General features: G+C 48.5%; 1 protein-coding gene across 11 annotated transcripts in view; it reads right to left on the reverse strand.

The window, feature by feature from the left end:
- The window catches only part of TCF12 (transcription factor 12), a 144,863-nt gene that overhangs the window by 11,757 nt on the left and 115,531 nt on the right, over nucleotides 1–17,575 (reverse strand). For 5 of the 11 annotated variants that reach the window (XM_067471197.1, XM_067471194.1, XM_067471193.1 and 2 more), the window contains 4 exons: nucleotides 8,857–8,935; nucleotides 8,634–8,707; nucleotides 8,105–8,176; nucleotides 5,000–5,215 (listed from right to left, as the gene is read on the reverse strand). In XM_067471197.1, the coding sequence (XP_067327298.1) occupies nucleotides 5,000–5,215; nucleotides 8,105–8,176; nucleotides 8,634–8,707; nucleotides 8,857–8,935 (441 nt within the window). The remainder of the gene's footprint in view (nucleotides 1–4,999; nucleotides 5,216–8,104; nucleotides 8,177–8,633; nucleotides 8,708–8,856; nucleotides 8,936–17,575) is intronic. The other 6 variants (XM_067471198.1, XM_067471199.1, XM_067471195.1 and 3 more) reach the window with 2 other exon arrangements.

A 17,575-nucleotide genomic window follows, 5' to 3' on the forward strand; every position in this document is an offset into this window, starting at 1 on the left:
AGCAGGGCCTCCCCGGAAGATCTCAAAGTCCTGGTGGGTTCATAGGTGGAGATGCGGTCAGATAGGTAACTTGGGCCAGAACCGTTTAGGGCTTTATAGGCCAACGCCAGCACCTTGAATTGAGCCCGGTAGCAAATCGGCAGCCAGTGGAGCTGGTACAACAAGGGCGTTGTATGCTCCCTGCGACCTGCTCCTGTTAGTATCATGGCTGCCGCACGTTGGACTAGTTGAAGCTTCCGGGCCGTCTTCAAAGGCAACCCCACGTAGAGAGCGTTGCAGTAGTCTAAACGGGATGTAACCAGAGCGTGGACTACCGTGGCCAAGTCAGACTTCCCAAGATATGGGCGCAGCTGGCGCACGAGCCTAAGCTGTGCAAATGCTCCCCTGGTCACCGCCGAGACCTGGGGTTCCAGGCTCAACGATGAGTCCAGGGTCACTCCCAAACTGCGAACCTGCGCCTTCAAGGGGAGTGCGACCCCATCCAGCACAGGTTGTAACCCTATGCCCTGTTCGGCCTTGCGACTGACCAGGAGTACCTCTGTCTTGTCTGGATTCAGTTTCAATTTGTTCGCCCTCATCTAGACTGTCACAGCGGCCAGACATCGGTTCAGGACTTCGACAGCCTCCTTAGTAGCAGGTGGGAAGGAGTGACAGAGTTGGACATCATCCGCGTACAGATGACACCGTACTCTGGATGATCTCTCCCAGCGGCTTCATGTAGATGTTAAACAACATGGGAGACAGTATTGAACCCTGAGGAACTCCACAAGACAAAGTTGAGCAGGGTTGAGCAGGTGTCTCCCAGTAACACCTTGTTTGCCTGAGTTTACTCACGAAACCTTTCCAGTGTATCCATCAAGATTTGTGCCTCTTTTGAAGAACAGTTATACATTGTTATACTCCTGTTAAAATAAACTTGTTGCTGTTTTCCTCAAGTCTTGCCTGATACAGTTTCTTCTAAGTTGAACAGCCTGCAATAATAAAATCAGCCAGAAACAGTCCCTTTATAAAATAGTTCCTAGGCTGATATTGATCGTTGCCCGGCTTCCCTCATAGATTAGGTGGCAGTGGGTGTTTTACCACTCGCACCTTCACATTTGGTGGCATTCGGTGGCATTAATACCGTCTTCTCCACTTTGGCAGAAAAAATGAAATGCAAAGATACAGAATGGGGGACAATGCCTGGCTCGAGAGCAGTACGTGTGAAAAAGATCTTGGAGTCCTCGTGGGGAGGAAGGAGAACATGAGCCAGGAATGTGATGTGGCGGCAAAAAAAGCCAATGGGATTTTGTCCTGCATCAAGAGGAGCCTAGTGTCTAGATCTAAGGAAGTCATGCTACCCCTCTATTCTGCTTTAGTTAGATCACATCTGGAATATTGTGTCCAATTCTGGGCACCACAATTCAAGAGAGATATTGACTCTAAGCTGGAATGTGTCCAGAGGAGAGTGACTAAAATGATCAAGGGTCTGGAGAACAAGCCCTATGAGGAGCGGCTTAGGGAACTGGGCATGTTTAGCCTGAAGAAGAGAAGGGTGAGAGGAGATATGATGATAGCCATGTATAAATATGTGAGAGGAAGCCACAGGGAGGAGGAGGAGGGAGCAAGCTTGTTTTCTGCTTCCCTGGAGACTAGGACGCGGAACAATGGCTTCAAGCTACAAGAGAGGAGATTCCATCTGAACATGAGGAAGAACTTCCTGACTGTGAGAGCCGTTCAGCAGTGGAACTCTCTGCCCCGGAGTGTGGTGGAGGCTCCTTCTTTGGAGGCTTTTAAGCAGAGGCTGGATGGCCATCTGTCAGGGGTGATTTGAATGCAATATTCCTGCTTCTTGGCAGAATGGGGTTGGACTGGATGATGGCCCAGGAGGTCTCTTCCAACTCTTGGATTCTAGGATTCTATGATTCTATGATTCTTTACAATTGGTGGCAGCAGTTTAACGAGCCCTTCACAGATGTCTACCAAGGGAAGTCGGAGAGGCATTCCTGTCCTTTTCCACTTTTCCTGGTTTCCAAAGGACTCAACAGGAAATGCTTCAAAATGTGGAAGAGAGCGCAAAACAAAGGGCGGCTTTTAAAAGAGTTCAAGGCACCGTTTTGGAAAATAAATCAGCGAAAGTACGGCCTGCCATGATAAGACCAAAGAAGCAGACTTCCAAAACATAAAACAAAACAAGCGCAATTAGGAAGAGGGGGAGGAAATTAATTTGAAAGAGCTGGCTCAAAAATTAAGCAACCATGCCCAGTTGTGCAAGCCATTAAACGACGGAGAGAGAAAATTACTCGTTCCCTTCTTTCTTCTGCCAAGGACATTTTCAAGGACATTTAATTATTTTTCCAAAGGGTTCCAATGGGACATTCAGGAGGTGTTGCTAAATCTTAATGAACTTCTTCTGGTCCAAGAATGTCCTCTTGGGCAAAGCTGGCCGGCTTGCTCGCTTGCCATTCTCCTCCTTCCAAGAGAGAGGGGACCATTCATAGAATCCAAGAGTGGGAAGAGACCTCCTGGGCCATCCAGTCCACCCCCATTCTACCAAGAAGCAGGAATATTGCATTCAAAGCACCCCCGACAGATGGCCATCCAGCCTCTGCTTAATAATAATAATAATAATAATAATAATAATAATAATAATAGAATCCAAGAGTGGGAAGAGACCTCTTCGGCCATCCAGTCCAAGCCCATTCTGCCAAGAAGCAGGAATATTGCATTCAAATCACCCCCGACAGATGGCCATCCAGCCTCTGCTTAATAATAATAGTAATAATAATAATAATAATAGTAATAGAATCCTAGAGTTGGGAGAGACCTCCTGGGCCATCATCCAGTCCAACCCCATCTTGCCAAGAAGCAGGAATATTGCATTCAAAGCACCCCCGACAGATGGCCATCCAGCCTCTGCTTAATAATAATAATAATAATAATAATAATAATAGAATCCAAGAGTGGGAAGAGACCTCTTCGGCCATCCAGTCCAAGCCCATTCTGCCAAGAAGCAGGAATATTGCATTCAAATCACCCCCGACAGATGGCCATCCAGCCTCTGCTTAATAATAATAGTAATAATAATAATAATAATAGTAATAGAATCCTAGAGTTGGGAGAGACCTCCTGGGCCATCATCCAGTCCAACCCCATCTTGCCAAGAAGCAGGAATATTGCATTCAAAGCACCCCCGACAGATGGCCATCCAGCCTCTGCTTAATAATAATAATAATAATAATAATAATAATAGAATCCAAGAGTGGGAAGAGACCTCTTCGGCCATCCAGTCCAAGCCCATTCTGCCAAGAAGCAGGAATATTGCATTCAAATCACCCCTGACAGATGGCCATCCAGCCTCTGCTTAATAATAATAGTAATAATAATAATAATAATAGTAATAGAATCCTAGAGTTGGGAGAGACCTCCTGGGCCATCATCCAGTCCAACCCCATCTTGCCAAGAAGCAGGAATATTGCATTCAAAGCACCCCTGACAGATGGCCATCCAGCCTCTGCTTAATAATAATAATAATAATAATAATAATAATAATAATAGAATTCTAGAGTTGGGAGAGACCTCCTGGGCCATCATCCAGTCCAACCCCATTCTGCCAAGAAGCAGGAATATTGCATTCAAATCACCCTTGACAGATGGCCATCCAGTCCCTGTTTAAATCTTCCAAAGAAGGAGCCTTCCCACACTCCGGGGCAGAGAGTTCCACTGCTGAACGGCTCTCACAGTCAGGAAGTTATAGAATCCTAGAATCCAAGAGTGGGAAGAGACCTCCTGGGCCATCATCTAGTCCAGCCCCATTCTGCCAAGAAGCAGGAATATTGCATTCAAAGCACCCCCGACAGATGGTCATCCAACCTCTGTTTAAAAGCTTCCAAAGAAGGAGCCTCCACCACACTCCCTCTGGGGCAGAGAGTTCCACTGCTGAACGGCTCTCACAGTCAGGAAGTTATAGAATCCTAGAATCCTAGAGTTGGAAGAGACCTCCTGGGCTATCATCCAGTCCAATCCCATTCTGCCAAGAAGCAGGAATATTGCATTCAAATCACCCCTGACAGATGGCCATCCAGCCTCTGTTTCAAAGCTTCCAAAGAAGGAGCCTCCACCACACTCCCTCCGGGGCAGAGAGTTCCACTGCTGAACGGCTCTCACAGTCAGGAAGTTATAGAATCATAGAATCCTAGAGTGGGAAGAGACCTCCTGGGCCATCCAGTCCAACCCCATTCTGCCAAGAAGCAGGAATATTGCATTCAAATCTCCCCCGACAGATGGCCATCCAACCTCTGTTTAAAAGCTACCGAAGAAGGAGCCTCCACCACACTCCATGGCAGAGAGTTCCACTGCTGAACGGCTCTCACAGTCAGGGCTCAGAGGATGCTTGCAGGCCCCAAACCATTTAGGGCTTTGTAGGTGATGACCTGTACCTTGAATTGGGACCGGAAAATAAATGGCAGCCAGTGGAGCTCCTTAAGCATGGGAGTTGAATGCTCCCTATAACTAGTCCCAGTTATTCATCTGGCTGCCGAGCGTTGGACAAGTTGTAGTTTCTGGGCCGTCTTCAAGGGTCGCCCCATGTAGAGTGCATTACAGTAGTCCTGGGTGGAGATTCAGGGAACTAGTCTGTGAGCATTAGAGTTGCAGAAAGGACTGATTTCTCTAGTGGGAGAAACAGGGAAGAGTCTGTGACTGTTAGAGTTACAGGGAAGACTGAAATCTCTGGTGGGAGATTCAGGGAACTAGTCTGTGACCGTTAGAGTTGCAGAAAGGACTGATTTCTCTAGTGGGAGTAACAGTCTAGTGGTAACTAAGGCCCAAGTTCTCCTTCCTTTTCCCTTTCTTTTCCTTTCCTCACAATAGCTCTTCCAACTTGGAACTCCCGGCAGGACCTGTCTGCCCTCTTCCCCAAGGGCTGCCCCAGCCAAGCTTCTCGATAAGTGTTGTTAACTCCTAATCCTGAGTCTCCCGGCTCCTGGCTCTCAAAGGAAAAGCGGAAAGGGCTTCTTACCAGCGAGGAGACTGGTCGAGCAGCTGCGGCGGCAAGGCTGGTGGCTCCATAGCCGGCGCTCAAGCTGCCCATGGGCCCGTTGTGGGCGGCTCCCAGCAGACTCTGGATGTCGGCGACGTGGGCCCCGGCCAGGCTGGTGGAAGGGCCCACCGCGTGGTTCCGCAGCACGTTGATGGCGTCGTCCAGGCGGTCCAAGCGGTCCTCCATCCGCGACTGCTGCAGGGAGAGGGCAAGGGGTCACCGATATTGCAACCAAGGAGTATCTCCATGAGCTGGCATGCTTTCTATGGGCAAGGCGCAGGATGTGGGGAACGAAACGCTGGGCAAGGAGGAAAGGCCTGGCTTGGGAGATGGCCAGGTGACACACATCATCTGATATTTGGGGATTCAGCTTTGGAGGACAATAATCAAAATAACAGTCCAGATTGGATTGAAAAGGGAAGACCGGATGCATGGTTCACCTGAAGAGTTTGGAAAAATAGGGGCTTTCCAGTCAGCCAATGCGTGCAAGACTGAAAAGGGAAGTCACAACATGCAACAAAACCAGTGTACACCTCAATCCCTCCCTCCACCCCACAGCTACAGCCTCCCCCCCACCAAGCCCCAAAGGTAGGACATGATGTCTGCTTGCAAAGGGCTTTGGAAATGAAGCAAGAGGCATGGGATACCGGCAGTGTTTCTCAACCTGGGGGTCGCGACCCATGGAGGGGTCGTGCGGGGATGTCAGAGGGGTTGCCAAAGACACAGTATTTTCTGCTGGTCATGGGGGTTCTGTGTGGGAAGTTTGCCCCAATTCTGTCATTGGTGAGGTTCAGAATGCTCTTTGATTGTAGGTGAACTATAAATCCCAGCAATTACAACTCCCAAATGTCAAGGTCTATTTTCCACCAAACTCCACCAGTGTTCACATTTGGGTACGTTGAGTATTCAAGTTTGGTCCAGATTCATCATTATTTGAGTTCACAGTGCTCTCTAGATCAGTGTTTCTCAACCTGGGGGTCGGGAACCCTGGAGGGGTCGCACGGGGGTGTCAGAGGGGTCGCCAAAGACCATCAGAAAACACAGTATTTTCTTTTAGTCATGGGGGTTCTGTGGGAATTTTGGTCCAATGTTATCATTGGTGGAGTCCAGAATGATCTTTGATTGTAGGTGAGCTATAAATCCCAGCAACTACAACTCCCAAATGTCAAGATCTATTTTCCCCCAAACTCCACCAGTGTTCACATTTGGGTACGTTGAGTATTCTTGCCAGGTTTGGTCCAGATCCATCATTGTTTGAGTCCATAGTGCTCTCTGGATGTAGGTGAACTACAACTCCAAAACTCAAGGTCAATGCCCACCAAACCCTTCCAGTATTTTCTCTTGGTCATGGGAGTTTTGTATGCCATATTTGGTTCAATTCCATCACTGGTGGAGTTCAGCATGTTCTTTGATTGTAGGTGAGCTATAAATCCCAGCAACTACAACTCCCAATGTCAAGGTCTATTTTCCCCAAACTCCAGCAGAGTTCACATTTGGGCATATTGATTATCATGCCAAATTTGGTCCAGATCCATTATTGTTTCAGTTCACAGTGCTCTCTGGGTGTAGATGAACTACAACTCCAAAACCCATCTTCCTGCTGTTATGAATAGTAATGTAAATATCTGATATGCAAGATGTATTTTCATACACTGGACCAAATTTGGCACAAAGACCCAATACACCCAAATTTAAATACTGGTGGGATTGGGGGAGGGTATTGATTTTGTCCTGTGGGAGTTGTAGTTGCTGGGATTTATAGTTAACCCACAATCAAAGAACATTCTGAACTCCACCAATAATAGAATGGAACCAAACTTGACACAGAGAACTCACATGACCAACAAAAAATACTGGAACGGTTAGACAGGCATTGACCTTGAGTTTTGGAGTTGTAGTTCACCTACATCCAGAGAGCACGGTAGACTCAAACAATGATGGATCTAGACCAAACTTGACATGGATACTGAATATGCCCAAATGTGAACACTGGTGGAGTTTGGGGGAAAACAGACGTTGACATTTGGGAGTTGTAGTTGCTGAGATTTATAGTTCACCTACAATCAGAAAGCATTCTGAACCCCACTGTAGCGAATTTGTTGAGCTATGTTAAATTTTTGATGTATAGCTCTATGTTGCAATGTGGCAGAATTGGCAGAAATAGGGTGGCAACAGTAGAGGCAAGATTAATTTGCATACATGCAGCCGATTGGTTGTATGCAGATGAGTGTAGGCCAGGATTTGAAAGGGCCGCTGAGCCAGAATGGCAGTTGGGGAGAAGAGAGCTGAACATTCCAAAGGGGCGGAGTTAAGTTTAAAAATAGGCAGTTAAAGAGTCAAAGAGTTTGAGTTAGGAATTCCTGTTTGTGAAGGACAGTTAGGAACTTCTGTGAGAGAAAAGCAGTTAGGAAAATGGAGCTTAAGTTTTAAGGAAAATAAAGAAGTGCCAGTGTGGTTTAAGGAGGAATATAGTCCTGTCAAGAATGTATGAAAAAGCAACATATTTGTTGATGTGAAACAATTGAAGTTTGATAAAAAAAAGTTAACTAAGTGAAAGAAATTGAATGTAAGATTCAAGAACAGAACACACAAATGTAACCATAAGCACTGGAGCCAGAAGCTATAAATAAACTTTGTTACTTGGTTTACTACAAGAGTGTCTCAAGGAAAAACCTCACAAGAAAGCCCCAGCCAATTTAAAAAGGGGAAAATACATCAATACAAGGCAGTAAAAAGATATAAAAGAAAACATTTTCCCCCCACATCGTCACACAATAAAAGACACCTGAAAAAGGACTGAAGTAGTGAAATGTCCGCCCACCCACCAATGATAGAATTGGGCCAAACTTCCCACACTGAACCCCCATGACCAACAGGAAATATCGTATATTCTGACAGTCTTCGGTTGACCCCTCTGACCCACCCCCTCGCGACCCCCCCAGGTTGAGAAACACTGGACTAAGGTGTGCCATAAAGTGCATAGGGCTAATTTAAAGAAGAAATCTGTAAGTAGAGTTAACAGGGTGGAAATATATCTATAGATACATATTGATACCAAAGCAGCATCTGAAAGAGAAATAGTACCTCACAGACATCCTTTAAGAAGGACATAGCATCTTGCAAATGCTCGTGAAGTTGCTGCTCAACGCGGTTTTTCTGGCAAAGTCAAGACAGAACAGGAAGCAAAGCACAGGTTAAGAAAAGTATAAAGAGAGGCGCGATTCAGCCACGATGGTTAGTCAAGTTAAACCCACAAAGCCGGGATTGGGCGGAAGCGGGGGGGGGGGGAGCCTTAGGCGCCCCAAATGACAGGAACCGCAAATGGCCCGGTTTGCCCAGGCTGCAGCACCCACTCGCAAAATGGGTGGCAAGGACCAGATTCCCTTTTCTTGCTTATGAGACCCATAGGAAAAACACTGGAGAACATTGGGCTGTTGTAGGTTTTTTCGGGCTGTATGACAATAGGTCTAGAGGCATTCTCTCCTGACGTTTCGCCTGTATCTATGGCAAGAATCCTCAGAGGTAGTGAGGTCTGGCCGCCCCTCCCCTCTGCTTGAGGGACCATCGGGGTGGGGGGGGGGGGTCCATAAGGGACACAAGAATTCCTTCTTACCAAGGAGTGCAGGGAGTTCTCATAGCTGGGCGAGGAAGGGGCCTGTCCTCCAGCCCGGGACCACTGGCTGGCACCTGCCAAAAGCAAGGCGGTTACAACACAGAGGCAGGAAGCATCCTTCTGAATTGGTCACAACAGAGGCACTGCCTGCCAGGACCAACCAGGCTGGTGTGGACCGCTGTTGACACCCCAAGTTCTCAGGGAAAAGGAAGGGGGGTCCTACCTGCGAGGGGCGAGGGGGATCCAACCGGCGTGGAGGGATTGGAAGGAAAGCTACTGCTGGTGTGGTCAGGAGAATAAATCTACGGGGCAAAAAGAGAAGGGAAACGTCAGCAAGCGCATTGAGACTTTTATCTATTAATTTATTTCAAACTTTGATATCTTCTCAACCTCCGTAGAGGGACTCGGACCGGCTAACAGCAATGTGAAAAGTACAATCTAAAAACATCATATAATAACAAGTTAAAATACATATCGAGTTTTTTTTGTTGTGTCAGGAGTAACTTGAGAAACTGCAAGTCGCTTCCGGTGTGAGAGAATTGGCCGTCTGCAAGGACGTTGCCCAGGGGACGCCCGGATGATTTCGATGTTTTTATCATCCTTGTGGGAGGTTTCTCTCATGTCCACACATTACTTATTTATTGTGTCATCAGCAACCAGACCATTGTATTAAATTTCTAACGGAACAAAAACAAACAAACAGATTAAAAAAAGCCACAGAGTTTGCAAGTTTGGTATTGGATTAGATGTCCTTTGACCAGTCTCTGTCCCCTTGGAGTGCCTCTGGTGTTGCCGCAAGAAGGTCCTCCCTGGTGCATCATGTGGCAGGGCTCAGGTTGCATTGCAGCAGGTGGTCAGTGGTTTGCTCTTCTCCGCACTCGCATGTCGTGGATTCCACTTTGTGGCCCCATTTCTTGAGGTTGGCTCTGCATCTCGTGGTGCCAGAGCGCAGTCTCTTTAGCACCCTCCAAGTCGCCCCGTCTTCTGTGTGCCCAGGAAGGAGTCTCTCATCAAGTATCACACACGGATTGAGGTGATGGGTTTGAGCCTGCCACTTTTGGACTCTCGCTTGCAGAGGTGTTCCAGCGAGTGTCTCTGTAGATCTACGAAAACTATTTCTAGATTTAAGTCGTTGACGTGCTGGCTGATACCCAAACAGGGGATGAGCTGGAGATGTCTCTGCCTTGGTCCTTTCACTATTGGCTGCCACTTCGCGGCGGAGGTCAGGTGGTGCGATACCGGCTGGACAGTGTAGTTTCTCCAGTGGTGTAGGACACAGACAAAACGTGGGTGCTAGAAACAATATCATACGAAAGCTGACTGGCACAACCTGGGGATCACAACCAGACACAGTGAAGACATCCGCCCTTGCGCTATGCTACTCTGCTGCTGAGTATGCATGCCCAGTGTGGAACACATCTCACCACGCTAAAACAGTTGATGTGGCTCTTAATGAGACATGCCGCATTATCACGGGGTGTCTGTGTCCTACACCACTGGAGAAATCACACTGCTTAGCCGGTATTGCACCATCTGACATCTGCCGGGAAGTAGCAGCCAATAGTGAAAGGACCAAGGCAGAGACATCTCCAGCTCTTCCCTTGTTTGGGTATCAGCCAGCACGTCAACGATTTAAATCAAGAAATAGTTTTCTAAGATCTACAGGGACACTCGCTGGAACACCTCAGCAAGAGAGAGTCCAAAAGTGGCAGGCTCAAACCCAGAACTTGATAATAAATGAGACTTCCCCCTGGGCACACAGAAGACTGGGCGACTTGGAAGGCGCTGAACAGACTGCGCTCGAGCACCACGAGGTGCAGAGCCAAACTCAAGAAATGGGGCCACAAAGTGGAGTCCACGACATGCGAGTGCGGAGAAGAGCCAGCCACTGACCACCTGCTGCAATGCACCCTGAGCCCTTCTTCCACATGATGCACAAGGGAGGAGCTCCCTGCGGCAACACCAGAGGCACTCCAAGGGGACAGAGACTGCTCAAAGGACATTTAACCAACTACCAAGCTTGCAAACTTTGTGTTTTTTAAATCTGTTTGTGAACGACTTAAATCTAGAAATAGTTTTTTAAGATCTACAGAGACACTCGCTTGAACACTTCAGCAAGCAAGAGTCCAAAAGTGGCAGGCACTACCTCAGAACCTCAACCCATGGCTGATGGAGGACCTCCTTGCAGCAACACCAGAGGCACTCCAAGGGGCCAGATACCGGTCAAAGGACATTTAATCAACTACCAAAGTTTTTGTTTACAAAAATACAATGCATCTGTTTGATCTGCCCCGACACGATAAATAAATAAATTAATAAACCCAGAGAAGCAAGCCAGGCGTGTCCCACTTCAGCCACCCAGGAAAGCAGAAGTGGAAATACATCCTCTCGTGAAGGCAGGAGCCAAAATTCCAGCACCACATTCAGGTGCAACACAAAGGCATGACTTCATGCTGCGAGAATGCAGAATGCGCCTGGCCTGCTTCCTCTCAGGGGGGGAGAGAGGGCGCATGTTTGCATCCACTAATAATCTCAACAACAGTTAATGAAAACAAGCCGGCATCATAAACAAGGGACCAAAGAGAGCTGGTTTCCAGACTAACCATGTCTCTGGACAGCGGAGCAAAACCAGACACAACGGCTTCGCCGTGCCTCCTTCCCAGCTATGAAGGAGGCCCATGCCAGTTTAGCAACACACTTCACTCCTGCACGGAACTCAATCCCCAAGACAGAAAACATGGGCTCATCCTCTCGTTCAATATCTTCATTCATGACTTAGATGAAAGGATGGAAGGCAGGATCATCAAGTTTGCAGACGACACCAAATTGGGAGGGAGAGCCAAGAGTCCAGAGGACAGGAGCAGGATTCAAAACCATCTTGACAGATTAGAGAGATGAATGGCCAAAATTCACAAAATGAAGTTCAACAGGGACAAATGCAAGAGACTCCACTCAGGCAGGAAAAACGAAATGCAAAGAGACCGAATGGGGGACGATGAGGCCTGGCTCGAGAGCAGGACGTGTGGAAAAGATCTTGGAGTCCTTGACAGATTAGAGAGATGACTGGCCAAAAGTAACACAACGAAGTTCAACAGGGACAAATGCAAGAGACTCCACTTAGGCAGGAAAAACGAAATGCAAAGAGACCGAATGGGGAACGATGAGGCCTGGCTCGAGAGCACGACGTGTGGAAAAGATCTTGGAGTCCTTGACAGATTAGAGATGATGGGCCAAAACTAACAAAATGAAGTTCAACAGGGACAAATGCAAGAGACTCCACTCAGGCAGGAAAAACGAAATGCAAAGAGACCAAATGGGGGACAATGAGGTCTAGCTCGAGAGCACGACGTGTGGAAAAGGTCTTGGAGTCCTTGACAGATTAGAGATGATGGGCCAAAACTAACACAATGAAATTCAACAGGGACAAATGCAAGAGACTCCACTCAGGCAGGAAAAACGAAATGTAAAGAGACCGAATGGGGGACGATGAGGTCTAGCTCGAGAGCACGACATGTGGAAAAGATCTTGGAGTCCTTGACATATGAGAGAGATGATTGGCCAAAACTAACACAATGAAGTTCAACAGTGACACATGCAAGAGACTCCACTTAGGCACAAAAAATTAAATGCAAAGAGACAGAATGGGGGACGATGAGGCCTGGCTCGAGAGCAGGACATGTGGAAAAGATCTTGGAGTCCTCGTGGGGAGGAAGGGGAACATGAGCCAGGAATGTGATGTGGCGGCAAAAAAAGCCAATGGGATTTTGGCCTCTATAGTGTCTAGAATCCAGGGAAGTCATGCTCCCTATGCTCTATTCCGCTTTTGTTAGACCACACCTGGAATATTGTGTCCAATTCTGGGCACCACAATTCAAGAGAGATGTTGACAAGCTGGAATGTGTCCAGAGGAGGGCAACTAAAATGATCAAGGGCCTGGAGAACAAGTCCGATGAGGAGCGGCTTAAAGAGCTGGACGTGTTTAGCTTGAATGGTTAGACCGCACCTGGAATATTGTGTCCAATTGTGGGCACCACAATTCAAGAGAGATATTGACCAGCTGGAATGTGTCCAGAGGAAGGTGACTCAAATGATCAAGGGTCTGGAGAACAAGCCCTATGAGGAGCGGCTTAAGGAGCTGGGCATGTTTAGCCTGAAGAAGAGAAGGCTGAGAGGAGACATGATGGGGGCCATGTATAATAAATATGTGAGAGGAAGGTCACAGGGAGGAGGAGGGAGCAAGTCTGTTTTCTGCTTCCATGGAGACTAGGACGCAATGGAGCCATGGCTTCAAACTCCAAGAGAGGAGATTCTATCTGAACATGACCGTGAGAGCCGTTCAGCAGTGGAACTCTCTGCCCCGGAGTGTGGTGGAGGCTCCTCCTTTGGAAGCTTTTAAACAGGGGCTGGATGGCCATCTGTCAGGGGTGCTTTGAATGCAATATTCCTGCTTCTTGGCAGAATGGGGTTGGACTGAATGATGGCCCAGGAGGTCTCTTCCCACTCTAGGATTCTAGGATTCCAGGGTGGGAGAAAAGACTCTCAAGTGTGAATTGTTTCAATTGGCCACTTTGATTAGCATTGTATGGTCCAACAGTTCCCAGGTGTGGCTCCTTACTTATTTTTACTATTCTTGTTCTTACTGATTCAGAGTGAAGGGGGGCAGCCAGGGAGGCACCCCTCCACCCTGCCTCCTCCAACATCACTCAGGAGCCCCTCCATATACACAATATGCATATGAGCCGTTCAGCAGTGGAACTCTCTGCCCCGGAGTGTGGTGGAGGCTCCTTCTTGGGAAGCTTTTAAGCAGAGGCTGGATGGCCATCTGTCAGGGGTGCTTTGAATGCAATATTCCTGCTTTATGGCAGAATGGGGTTGGACTGGATGGATGGAAAGAAACTCTAGGATTCTGGGCAACACAATTGAAGAGAGATGTGTCCAGAGGAGGGTGACTAAAATGGTCAAGGGTCTGGAGAACAAGCCCTATGAGGAGCGGCTTAAAGAGCTGGGCATGTTTAGCCTGAAGAACAGATGGCTGAGAGGAGACATGATGAGGGCCAGGGATAAATGTGTGAGAGGAAGCCACAGGGAGGAGGGAGCAGATCAAGGGTCTGGAGAACAAGCCCTATGAGGAGCGGCTTAAGGAGCTGGGCATGTTTAGCCTGAAGAAGAGAAGGCTGAGAGGAGACAGGATGAGGGCCATGTAGAAATATGTGAGAGGAAGCCACAGGGAGGAGGAGGGAGCAAGCGTGTTTTCTACTGCCCTGGAGCTTTTGGTGGTGGTGCTGGGAGCTTCAAACTCCAAGAAAGGAGATTCCATCTGAATATGACTGTGAGAGCCGTTCAGCAGTGGAACTCTCTGCCCACAGTGTGGTGGAGGCTCCTTCTTTGGAAGCTTTGAAACAGAGGCTGGGTGGCCATCTGTCAGGGGTGCTTTGAATGCAATATTCCTGCTTCTTGGCAGAATGGGGTGGGACTGGATGATGGCCCACAAGGTCTCTTCCAACTCTTTGATTCTATGATTCTATAACTTCCTGACTGTGAGAGCCGTTCAGCGGTGGAACTCTCTGCCTCGGAGCGTGATGGAGGCTCCTTCTTTGGAAGCTTTGAAACAGAGGCTGGGCGGCCATCTGTCAGGGGTGCTTTGAATGCAATATTCCTGCTTCTTGGCAGAATGGGGTTGGACTGGATGATGGCCCAGGAGGTCTCTTCCAACTCTAGGATTCTATAGGCTGGGTGGCCATCTGTCAGGGGTGCTTTGAATGCAATATTCCTGCTTCTTGGCAGAAGGGGGTTGGACTGGATGATGGCCCACTAGGTCTCTTCCAACTCTTTGATTCAAAGAACTTCCTGACTGTGAGAGCCGTTCAGCGGTGGAACTCTCTGCCCCGGAGGGAGTATGGTGGAGGCTCCTTCTTTGGAAGCTTTGAAACAGAGGCTGGGCGGCCATCTGTCAGGGTGCTTTGAATGCAATATTCCTGCTTCTTGGCAGAATGGGGTTGGACTGGATGATGGCCCAGGAGGTCTCTTCCAACTCTAGGATTCTATAGGCTGGGTGGCCATCTGTCAGGGGTGCTTTGAATGCAATATTCCTGCTTCTTGGCAGAAGGGGGTGGGACTGGATGTCCCAGGAGGTCTCTTCCAACTCCAGGATTCTAGGATTCTATGATTTTATGAAACTGCACCAGGCCTTCCTCCTCCTCCTCCTCCTCCTCTTCCTCCTGCTCGTTGTCTCTGCTTCCGAGCTTTTGAGTCCTGTTCGTGGCCCGCCTTCTTCTGTCGGCACCCCTCTTTGTTTTGTTTCCTCTGCCAAGGCCTTTCATGTGCGAAACCTCAGAAGAGGCAGCAGCGTTCCTCCTCCGGTTTGGAGCATGAAAGGCCGTCCCGAAGACGGTGTGATTAAACATGTCGGGCCAGATAATACGTTTGCAAAGGTCCTTTTATTTCAGGCTTAAGCCTGGATAATTGTGCTCTTAATCTCAGAGTAGGCAAGAAAGGGGAATTGCACATGAAAGTCTTTACACAAAGTTCCCAAAGCCCCGCGGATTATGCCTCGGTTTGGATAATGAACCCGTGCGGGGAGAGAGCAAAGGCAAGCTGGGTGTTGGTGTCGCCGATTCTAACGTGTTTCCCTGAACGCTTGCCAAACAATAGCCCTGGAGATGTGGTGCCCATAGGCGGGCGAGCGGAGAAACATCTGGTTTCGTTCAGGCCTTAATGCCAAATCAAAACACTGGGTCTGTAATTTCGAGGAGATCAAAGCCAAGGCTTGTTTTGCTTTGTTGATTAGATCAGATCTGCTTTTGTCAGAACCTCTGTTTGGAGGCGGGGGACTGCGGGAGGGGGGGGGACAGCCTTTGTTCCATTGGGATCTCAAAATGCCCCCCCCCCCACTCCCGGAACAAAGGCAAGGAGGGGTGCAGAAACTGGCTTTGGCAAGCGATTCCTGGGTGGGTCGGTGGGTGGGTGGGTGGAGCGGGACCAAGCAGGGCTGCCATTATTTATTTATTTATTTATTTATTTATTTGGGGTTCTTCTACCCCGCCCTTCTCACCCCGAAGGGGACTCGGGGCGGCTTACAAAAGCAAAGGCACAATTCGATGCCTGCATCATAAAACTATCATACACAAAATTACATCAATTTAACAATTCATAGAATCCTAGAATCAAAGGGTTGGAAGAGACCTCCTGGGCCATCATCCAGTCCAACCCCATTCTGCCAAGAAGCAGGAATATTGCATTCAAAGCACCCCTGACAGATGGCCATCCAGCCTCTGCTTAAAAGCTTCCAAAGAAGGAGCCTCCACCACACTCCCTCCGGGGCAGAGAGTTCCACTGCTGAACGGCTCTCACAGTCAGGAAGTTCTTCCTAATGTTCAGATGGAATCTCCTCTCTTGGAGTTTGAAGCCATTGTTCCATTGCGTCCTAGTCTCCAAGGAAGCAGAAAGGAAGCTTGCTCCCTCCTCCTCCCTGTGGCTTCCTCTCACATATTTATACATGGCTATCATGTCTCCTCTCAGCCTTCTCTTCTTCAGGCTAAACATGCCCAGCTCCTTAAGCCGCTCCTCGTAGGGCTTGTTCTCCAGACCCTTGATCATTTGAGTCTCCCTCTTCCTCTGGACACATTCCAGCTTAGTCAATCTCTCTCTTGAATTGTGGTGCCCAGAATTGGACACAATATTCCAGATGTGGTCTAACCAAAGCAGAATAGAGCATGGGGAGCATGACTTCCCTGGATCTAGACACTATGCTCCTCTTGATGCAGGCCAAAATCCCATTGGCTTTTTTTGCCGCCACATCACATTGTTGGCTCATGTTTAACTTGTTGTCCACGAGGACTCCAAGATCTTTTTCACACGTACTGCTCTCGAGCCAGGCATTGTCCCCCATTCTGTATCTTTGCATTTCATTTTTTCTGACAAAGTGGAGTATCTTGCATTTGTCACTGTTGAACTTCATTTTGTTAGTTTTGGCCCATCTCTCTAATCTGTCAAGATCGTTTTGAATCCTGCTCCTGTCCTCTGGACTATTGGCTATCCATTCATGCATTATAACCATAAAATCAATAAAATCAATAAAACCAAATACAAACCCAATTTCTCCTCTTACATGGTCAGCGTTCGCTAACTCATAGATCTAGTTTTACATTCCACTTCATCAATCCTACTGGTCTTACTCGCCTGGTTGTCTGATTTAATTGCCGGAGTGCCCAAAGGCCTGGTCCCATAACCACGTCTTCACCCTCCTCCTGAAGGCGAGGAAGGATGGTGATGCCCTGATTTCCCCCGGGAGTGAGTTCCACAGGCAAGGGGCCACCACCAAGAAGGCCCTGCTCCTCGTCCCCACCAGCCTCACTTGTGACAGTGGTGGGGTCGAGAGCAGGGCCTCCCCAGATGATCTCAGACTCCGGGGTGGGACGTAGAGGGAGATACGTTCAGACAGATACACTGGACCGGAACTGTACAGGGTTTTGTAGGTCAAAACCAGCACCTTGAATTGTGCTTGGAACTGAACCGGCAGCCAGTGGAGCTGGCACAGCAGGGGGGTGGTGTGCTCCCTGTATGTCGCTCCGGTGAGCAATCTGGCTGCCGCACGCTGGACTAGTTGAAGTTTCCAAACAGTCTTCAAGGGCAACCCCACGCAGAGTGCGTTGCAGTAGTCTATTCGGGATGTAACAAGAGTGTGGACCACCGTGGCCAGATCAGACTTCCCGAGGTACGGGCGCAGCTCACGCACAAGTTTTAATTGCGCAAAAGCTCTCCCAGCCACCGCCGAGACCTGGGTTTCCAGGCTCAGCGATGAGTCCAGGATCCCTCCCAAGCTGCCAACCTGTGTCTTCAGGGGGAGCGTCACCCCATCCAGCACAGGCTGTAACCCTATGCCCTGTTCGGCCTTACGACTGACCGGGAGGACCTCTGTCTTGTTTGGATTCAATTTCAATTTG

Source organism: Anolis sagrei, chromosome 9 (assembly GCF_037176765.1).
Source record: "Anolis sagrei isolate rAnoSag1 chromosome 9, rAnoSag1.mat, whole genome shotgun sequence".
NCBI lineage: Eukaryota > Metazoa > Chordata > Lepidosauria > Squamata > Dactyloidae > Anolis > Anolis sagrei.